Below are 9,242 nucleotides of genomic sequence, written 5' to 3'. Positions count from 1 at the left end.
TGGGGAATGGGGGATGGGATATCATGGGCAGGAGGGAATCAGAGGTCGGCGACGCTAAACGCTTCCCATTGAGCTCAGATTCGTCGAGTGCAAATTGAATAATCGTTTGCGCTTCGCCGCATCTACAAAAAGGACCTCTTAAAAGTTCCATTCTGCCCCTCTTTGTGCCCTTTGTGCTTGTGTGTGACAAATATCGATCATCAAGGCCGGCTGATGGACGACTAGGACACACAATTGTTTGGGTTTATTCTAATGCTCCGCAAAACTTCTGACCAAGTTGTCTGAAGAGTTTTCCTTCGGCGAGTTTCCTTTTGCATGGGTAAAACTTTTGCCGTCCCTCTTTTGTCAAGTTTGTCATTTGTTGGACATTTATAAGCAAATCCAGATTCGGGTGCGGGTGCGGATGCGAACTTAAATGTTTGGGTGTGGAAAAGGACCTGCTCCTGGAACATGGACAGCGGGTCTCGTTAGCATACGTACATTGAAAGCGGGCTTGGGTTTCCTTGAGCTCTCCCTGAGCTCTCGAGCAAATGAAATTGAATGCCCATCCCAAGGAGTTCAACTCAACTGTGAGAGCTTTGACAAAAATTCGCCAGTTGAGTATTTAATTCATTTGGGAGTTGCTCGAGCGTTATTGGACTCCACTCACGGATGGTTGGAATCCAGGGATAAACAATACGAGGTGATTATCTATAGCTCTACATGCTTTTTAGTTGTCCAAGGGTTTTACTCAAATAACTTATAATAATGACTATTGCTAATTACCGAAGATAAATAGCCAAGATGAATGCCATTATATTGCTGATTAGGTTTTACCAAATGGAAGCGTTATATTAAGTTAAGTGGCATCATAAATTGATGATGTTGTGCAGTTATGTAGCTTATTATATGCTTTGGCCTGCATACTCCTAAAATCCCCCATTTTTATTCGCACAGCGGGCCAAGTTGCATCGCAACTCCCTGCGCTTTCAACTTTGATCCCCAGCTTAAACGCAAAGCACTTTTCACTTAGCCAAAACTTTGGCCAGCAAACAATAAACCAAATACCAGAGACTATGTGCGCGCTGAGCTCTTCGAATTTGTCTTAGATCAATTCCCGTCCCGGGAGCTCCAGAGTTTGCGAAGGCAATGCAAACAGCGCGGATTTAACTTTCGCCGGATGCCATTGAGACTTCAAGGAGCCATGGGCGCTGGTTTCTCAGCCGCTCAAGATGAAATAAGGCAGGTGAAATAGCCACACGAGGCAACCGAGTCCCAAAGACCCAAATATGTGCATAGCATTTACCAAGTGGCCATCGGACATTCAGGCGATTCAGTCGGGGGCACGTGTGGATAAAATTCAATTTCGAGCCATTGACAAACAAACGTGATGAATACTCGTACCTGGGGACTGGGGATATAACATGGAATTAATGCGAGCCCATCGAAGGTCAGCCTTGCTCTTAAACCATGCATTGAGGACTTCAAAGCTTTTGTGTATTTTATGTGGCCATAAATCGCCAGGATAGTCGTGCTCTCTGTCCCAATCCTTTGCTCGTCCTGGCGGAAATTAATGGCCAAGTGATAGATAGATACTCTGCTTGCTGGCTGTGCACGCACGACCGACAATAACCATAAAAAAGAAAGAGTGTCGATTGTTTTCCAATTTGTGTAATTTGTTGTTTATTTTGTTTATAACTACATCAATAAATTATGTATCGTATCGTATAATTCATAATTATACTCTTTGAAAGCGTGAGAACATACTGGAATTGCAATTCGGCAGCTGGGTTCCTGATTCTGGTTATTCATTAATTCATTTATCATTTAAAAGTGGTCATCCGTGCTGGGCTTCTGTCCCCCAGGATTTTCCACCAGTGATTCCAAGTTTAGTACATAGCTTCGTTCGGAAGTCTGGGCGATTTTCAAAGAGTATATGCGTAAGTATTTTTATATCGAAACATCGGCCAGCCGAAGATTATTGAATTTTTATTAATGTTATGATTAACTTGATGATGACAACGTCGAAGATCGATTTTTGGGCTACTACTTAGAACCGCCTCATTCATTCTTTAATTCTCCTTGATCCTGGACACATTTAGTTTAATTTTAGATTGATATATGCATGCTAGCTGGCTAGGCTGTCTAGTTACAATAATGTCTGCTCGAGTTACCATAATATTCAATACCTAATTCTTTAACTTCTTAGTTCGCGCAGCGTAAATTGTGTTTGCAATAGCTTTCTCAGATTGGCTGTGGTACTGGGTTTCGAGTCGTTTTGTGGTTTTAAGTTAGCTTGTTGGGTGCGTGTGGTAGTTGTGGTAATTGTGGTGCGTTGTGTGGTGCGGAGAACCGAATTAATAAGGCCACTTATCCATATATATGTGTGTACGTACTCGTAATAGTCATTAGTCAGTTAAGCACACATCCCCTGCCCGGCCCACCACTTATCGCGTTTCTGATAATCCCTCACTTTTGCCTTGCGTTTCTATCCTGAAAAAATCGCTCTAACTCCTAGCCCTAGCTAAAGTGGCCTCTAGGTGTTTATGCTTGTGTGAAGAGTGGTCAAGAAGAATCCCATAAATTTTGTGTGGCTCTAGTACTGATAAAGTGCCAAATTTGGTGTGTCTGTGTCTTGAACATTTATCTATTTGATAAAGCTGCAATTATTTTGCGCTTGCGCTACTATTTAATGTTGAACAATACGATTTGTTTGTGGCGGCTACTTTAATTGTATTTATACGCTTATTAGTTCCGATTAAGGGTAAGGATTTGTTTCACTTGTGGTTGTTGGTAGTGCATTCGCTTTCCTATTTCAGGTTACGTTTTTAATAGTTACTAATGCCATTTCAAATTGTTCATGTCGATCACTAAGCCGAGGATAAACTAATTAACTACGTTCTCATTATTGTTATGTTCAGCTCAAGTTTCTGCATCCATGTACATATTCATATGCTTATAAAAATCCAGATGCGCTGCCTCACAAGTCCATCGAACCGACGATGGCGCGAGTGAGACACCCATCAATGCAACGACTCCACTTCATTTAACTATGTACGCTATATATGTGTATTTGCCGATTCGCCTCTTAGGTAAATGTACAGTAACAGATATATGCCTATATATGCTCGTGCTTTACTATCGCTCTCTTATGCGTCGCTTGAATTAAAATGAATAATGGGATCGAGCACTGTCGACCCTATGTACAGGATTCGTGGGGACGTGTTCGTGTAGGCGGTAATACAATATTATAATTTCATATGTAGCAACAAAAATAGTCTAATTGTCGATGTAAAACACAGGAAATAAATTAAGCGCTGGCGTGTGTAAAACTAAATCGAATGGTAATTCATTAACATTAAACGTTACTCGAGTTAGCTGGAGCACGGAGATTAGCGACTGCTGGTAGGTTGGTTGGTTGGTTGGCTGGCTGGCTGCTGATGCTTTAGTGGTTGCTGAAGTAAAAGTTGTTGTTGCGTATGTTGCCACGGGTTCGCCAGCGGATGCAGCTGAGCAGGGCCACGCGGGCTGCACGCAGCAGGATCTGGCCGTAGGCACAGCAGGCGCAGATGCGCCTCACCCGCTCGGCCAGGTTGCGACGACGACAGCGTCGGGCGGGACGATGCCAGCGGGGCAAGTCCTGCCGGCGACGCCGTCACTTGCGGCGTTGGAACACACGCCGGAGTGCCTTGCGCCAGAAAAAGCGCTGTGACTTGTTCTTGGTGTGTGTCTGAGGCTCCTCTATTTGAGCATGCGCCACATCAAAGTCTTCAACCAAGTCCAAATCCTGTTCGGGAGCGATGCGACGACGTGTAGGTGTGGCTGGCGCTGTGCGGGCCGTGCTAGTCGAATTGGATGCGTGGGGCTGTGGAGTGGGTGGTGCTGAGGCTGTGGTTACAAAGGGTGCAACCAGATAAGGACGGGCCTTCAGCGCCGCCATTGCTGCCGCCGATGTGGAAGCTATTGATGAGATGGAAGCCAAAGTAGCCACCGATGCCGAAGATTCTATATAGCCCCCGCCAAGTTCTCCATCTGCTGTTACTGCCGGTGATCCACCTTTTAGTGCTGCTGCTGCTCTTGCTCTTGTTCCTTTTCCTGCTCCGGCACCTGCTCCTGCTCCCCCTCCATCTGCTGTTGCTGGCTGGGTGGCACGCAGCCAACAACCAGGTTGCATCGTATCTTATCTAAGCCACGGGTGCTGCAGACACTCCGCGGCGGTGGCTCGCTTGGTCGGATCGAACTCGAGCATGGGCTTAAGGAACGAAGCGAATGACGCCGCCTCACTTTCCGACCACTCGTACTTCTCCAGAAGAACGTCCATTAGGCCCCAGGGCTTCAGGCCAGAGATATTTCGTAGCTCGCCGCTGCGGTTAAACGACTGCTGCGCATAAGTGCCGCGGAACACAATCGGGCGCGGTATGGGACCCAGCAGCTCGATGATGTGGGCCAGATGGTCCTCGTCGCGGGAGTAAGTATCGCCGGAGTGTGGCTCAAACAGATAGTCACCGGTGGCCAGTTCGAACACCATGCATGCAGTGCTCCAGATATCCGCCGACGTGCCGTAGCCCGCACCGAGAATCACCTCTAGCGACCGATATTGGCGCGTTTGAATGTCCTCGGTGAAGTGGCGATCCACCCAACAAGCGTTGCCCAGATCGGCGATCTTTACGTATACACTGCACTCCTCCAACGCCGGATCCCGTCTAGCCTTGTGCTTTGCTTGCGGTGGCGGTGGAGGTGTTGGCAGCATGGGTCCATTCGTGACCGAGGATGAGTTCTCCACGGAGCCGCTTGAGATTTTCGAATCGCTGTTCGAGTTAGGCTTAGAGTTAGAGTTGTTGTTGTTCAGCTGCTGATTGGATGACTGCTGCTGCTTTTCCAATTGCTTCTCCTGCTTGGGTCGCAATGGCATTTTTTTGCCGTTTGATTGTCCTTTCAAAGTGCCGCTTGAATTGGTGTTGGAGTTACTATTGGTAACGCTACTACTGCCATTTGTCTGGTGACTCTTGAGAGCACTGCTGCTCTCGCCGCTGCTCGTAGAGTTTTCCAGTTGTGGCGGCTGTTGCGCTTGTGATTGGTTAGATTTGTCTAAGAAAGAAACGATTTAATTTGCATTAGAAAACTCATTTTAGCAATCTTTAAAGGTAAATGGAAAAATAATAGAAAGAATGCAGCAAGAACTAACTGGGAATGAATACTATGAATTAATAAAAAGCCCTGTGATGGTAACCTTACAGTTCATAGCCACTCCCGCTTTTAAAGTCGTTTGCGCTTCAAAAATGAGTAGATCTTGTTCTTTACTTACTTTTGTTCTTCCTTTTCTTCTTCTTTTTGGCTTTATCAGCGCCCTCAGTCAGCGGTTCCTGCTCCTGTGCCTGTTCACTTTGCTCCAGGGGCGCCTTGCGCTCCTCCCTCTGCTTACGTGGTGGCTGCCCAGCGGCCACGTGCACGTCCTCCGTAGAGTTCGCATCAAAGTACTCATCAACATCGGAGATTACAGCATCGCCGTTCTGCACCTCATTAGGATTGATGGTCCCTTGACCACCAGCCTGCTCCAAGTAGTCTCTCTGCTTCTTGAATAGCTCCATGCGCTTCTTGGCCTTCTTCTTAAGCTTCTTCTTTCGGTTCTTGCTCATTTTGCCAGTGATAGGTGGCTCGCGGTACTCCTTGGGCGCCTGGCTCACCAATGAGGGGTACATCTTTGAGTTCATGCAATACAACTGGGTGGCTTCAGTGGCCAGTGAGCGCACATGAGGCTCGTCCACGCACAGGAGGACATTCTCGGGCTTTATGTCCGTGTGGATGATCTGGCAGCACGTGTGAAGATAGTCAAGACCCTCCAGCACCTGGCGAGTAATCGTTTTGACGTTGGCCAGTGGGATCCCGCGGTAGTTGGACTTGCGGATGAGTTTTAGTAGATTGTCACCAAGCACCTCGAACACCATGCAAATATGGGTGCCATTAACGCCGGTGATCTTAAAGTCGTCCAGCATCTGGACGGTCTTGTGTCGGCGTGGATTCGACGGATCAGTCTCGCGCACCGTCCTGAGTATCTTTATCTCGTCCTTTGCCGTCTCCGCAAAGTGGGGTGCCGACTTGACAATTTTAATTGCCACATAGCTCTTCTCCTGCAGATCCCAGCACAGCCAAACAGTAGAGAAGTGGCCCCAGCCCAATTTTCGGATGACGTGGTAGCGACCTGCAGAACAAAAATTGCATTAATCTGGTGCTCTTCTCGACAAGGGGCAAAGTTCAACGGTTTGGGGAGAGCAACACAGAACCACTTAGGAAAATGAAATCACAAATGTTCGCTTCGGATGGCAATAAATCCATTTTAATCGCATCACTGTCACATCACGACTGACCCAGCGACTAGCCGAACGCGAGAGCTGCTCTCCGCTTAAATTCAATTAAAATCCGTCAGCGAATGCAGTTGAGTGCGTTTTCGCGGGGTTACTTCAATGTTACAACCCAACGGCCTGAAAGGGATGGAATGACGGAGCTGGTGACGGAGTTCTTATGACACTTGGCCAAGTAACCGTAGGCTGACTTATATGTGTTCCTTAACAGTTCGTTCTAAGTAAGCGATTGCAGCTTATGTTTCGTTGATTCCCATTACCATGCAGTTTCACAAGTTCAGTTTGTCTCATCTTAGAAAGCTTAAAATCATATTCTATCATATCTAACTCCTATCAAACATACTTTTTACTTCCTTGCAATGCTATAAACCTATTAAGATTCTATTAATAATCTTTTTATGTTATAAATCCGCTTGGATTGCAAAGATGACCGTTGTCATAGCACCATCTGCTAACTTAGTAGAGCCTGGTTGGCCGTTATCAGGCCCTCATTCCCTTATCGCTGCCAAGCGATTGCTCAGATTTCTTTCGCCAAAAGCTGCACAGCCTGCGAATGGATTGGGAAAGTGGCAATCTGACAGCTGGCGTTGTAAAATGGGTGGAGACGACATGCAAGCAATGGGTGGGTGGAGTTACGGGCTTATGTTGGCGACAACGTTTGGAGGAGACATCCGCCACCCAAATGGGTTACTGTTGCTATTGTTGTCGTCGCCACAACACGAGGTGCCCCCCTTTCTCACCGAAAAAACAACCCTTGCCCAAAAGGGGATAGAGGTCTGAAAAACCACCCGCTGTGCGTTCGATTTATCTGTGCTGTGCTTGCCTGTGGCAACCTGTTGTTGTTGCTGCCTCTGCGGAGGGGCTGGTGGTTTTTTGGGTCGGAAAATGCCAATATATGGGGGGTGCTAACAGGTGCCTTACCCTGAAACAGGTCACCGATGTTCACGGGGTGGTAGCCACCCTTGCAGTAGTCCTCCTTAAGCTCCTGCTCATCGTTGTCGCTGTACTCCTCGGATTCATAGGACTCGTTGGAGCTGCTCCGTGGCGGCTGCTGCAGCTGCTCCTTCTTTGTACCGGACTTCGACTTGGCCTGCGCTTTGGATGGCTGATATTGATCGGGAGTGCCTGCTGATCCTCCGCTGGATGTGGAAGCCGTAGCAGTTGCAGTGACCTTGCTAAATGCGGCCGAAACGGGCACATTCAAATGGCTATTATTAGCATTATCCGGTGCTTGCAAGTTGTCGCTGCTCTGATTCGGTTCCGGATTGGGATCGGGATTGGGGTTGGAACTGGGGTTGGGATTCTGGCTCTGGCCGGAATTCGACTGCTCCTGTGGGTTAGTGCCATTCTGCTTGCCCCGCTTCCTGTTCTTATGGCGCTTCTTCTTCGCCTGAATGGCCAAAACACGACGGTTGACGTCAGCCTTGTTCATTTCGCTGCTGCTGGTCGCTTCTATTTTACTATGTTACCCTTTATTTCCGCCAGGTGTAACAGCTGTTGTGTGGCGAATCGGAAGAGAAGACGAGTGGTTAGGGGAGGGTTGATAAAAAAAACGAAGTAATGCGGCGGAGAAGTAGAGAACTGACAACGTGCACAAATCTCAATAAGGCAATGTTCGAGGTTCGGTTCACGCTTCTCTCGCTGTTTTTCTTGCTTTTGTTGTTTTCTCTGCCCTGTTTTTGGATGTTCCCTTTTCTGGTCTGTTATTAGCACTGTTGCAGCACAAACAGCAGCTACTGAGCAGCTGAAACATCTAGAAACATCAGGTAATTAGGTATACTTGCCTCGGGCTCCCACTTGTTCCCAATTATAACGGCTGCTGTGTCGTTTTCTGCACAAAATTAGCACAAAAAATCTTCGCTAAACGCCAAATCCCAAAAACTCGATTCCAGTGTGACCGCAGCGCTAACGTCACAAAACACCATCGGGCTCTGGAAAAGACTGTGCGCAAATATGAAATTAGTGGTTGCCAATAGCGTCTTATTGGCACTAACTTAACTAAAACACAGAACAATTGAAATAAAATAAAAACAGGTGCATAACGCAATTATTTAAACATGACTATTTTACTCTCTTAATGTGGCTTGTAGGAAACAGCCAACCATGATGAGGTATGCCTGTACATAAAATATTTTCTTTCTAAATAAGTTTTAACTTTTTTCAAGACGAAATCTAACTACTATCAGAAAACATTTCAAGCTGTTAAGAAAAATATTAAATTTAATGGAAAAATGTTATATATATGAATGTTATATTTATTATACTAAAGATTTAGAGTCAGTTATTTTTATAATTGCTACAACTTTTATAATAAGCTAGAAATAGCTGAAAAGTAGCCAAGACTAGCAGCACTTGCTTTAGCAAGGACGCGAACCATTGAGAGCACTAGCAACTACGTAACGTAAGCGCATCACTTTAGGTTTCGCCTATCTCCCTCGCACGCTCAGCAACCTAGTGCGGCCTCACTTGCACCAACTAGTACTCGACCCGCTTGGAAATTTTGCTCAGCGTTTGCTTTGCCAAAGGCTCCCGAAAATGCAGATACCAGCGACTTACCTGGCTTCGCAAGTGAGTACGGACTAGGCCAATAGCATCTCGATTCGCCGGCGTTGCGCAGCAGCCGCAAATGCAGCTGAAACGAGCAAAAAACACGCGCACAACGGAAAATCCGCAAGTGGAAAAAACTGCTACGGAAAAATCAACTCTGCCCTCAAACAGTGCTGCAAATCGACGGCGTTGAACAGCTGAGCGGCTAGTGTTGAATCATGCACTCGAATACGGTCACTTGCAACACTATTGGCGTTTTGGCGCAATTTTAGGTTTTGGAGGGAAACTGCATCTAGTGGAAAATCGTGGCCAGTTGTAATTTGAGCAGTGCGCTGGCACGACGTGGTGATAAATAAG

General features: G+C 46.7%; 1 protein-coding gene across 1 annotated transcript; it reads right to left on the bottom strand.

The window, feature by feature from the left end:
* Positions 1-1,637: 1,637 nt before the first annotated feature.
* LOC122615018 (SRSF protein kinase 1) lies at positions 1,638-9,033 on the bottom strand. Its single transcript, XM_043789847.1, has 5 exons — positions 8,895-9,033; positions 8,123-8,279; positions 7,260-7,832; positions 5,285-6,178; positions 1,638-5,067 (listed from the first exon to the last, which is right to left on the bottom strand). Exons 3-5 carry the CDS (start codon positions 7,768-7,770, stop codon positions 4,160-4,162), a joined length of 2,313 nt encoding a protein of 770 aa, XP_043645782.1. The 5' UTR covers positions 7,771-7,832; positions 8,123-8,279; positions 8,895-9,033; the 3' UTR covers positions 1,638-4,159.
* Between the last annotated feature and the right edge of the window lie 209 nt (positions 9,034-9,242).

Source organism: Drosophila teissieri, chromosome 2R (assembly GCF_016746235.2).
Source record: "Drosophila teissieri strain GT53w chromosome 2R, Prin_Dtei_1.1, whole genome shotgun sequence".
NCBI lineage: Eukaryota > Metazoa > Arthropoda > Insecta > Diptera > Drosophilidae > Drosophila > Drosophila teissieri.
The sequence above is the reverse complement of the archived record's forward strand: the minus strand, read 5'-3'. Positions and strand labels throughout refer to the sequence as shown.

Excerpts from the sequence above, each read along its gene's own strand:
- LOC122615018 (XM_043789847.1), bottom strand. The coding sequence starts at position 7,770 with ATGAACAAGGCTGACGTCAACCGTCGTGTTTTGGCCATTCAGGCGAAG. Across the intron at positions 6,179-7,259 it reads CATCGGTGACCTGTTTCAGG|GTCGCTACCACGTCATCCGA; the intron begins GTAAGGCACCTG and ends TTTGTTCTGCAG. Across the intron at positions 5,068-5,284 it reads GAAGAAAAGGAAGAACAAAA|ACAAATCTAACCAATCACAA; the intron begins GTAAGTAAAGAA and ends TTTCTTTCTTAG.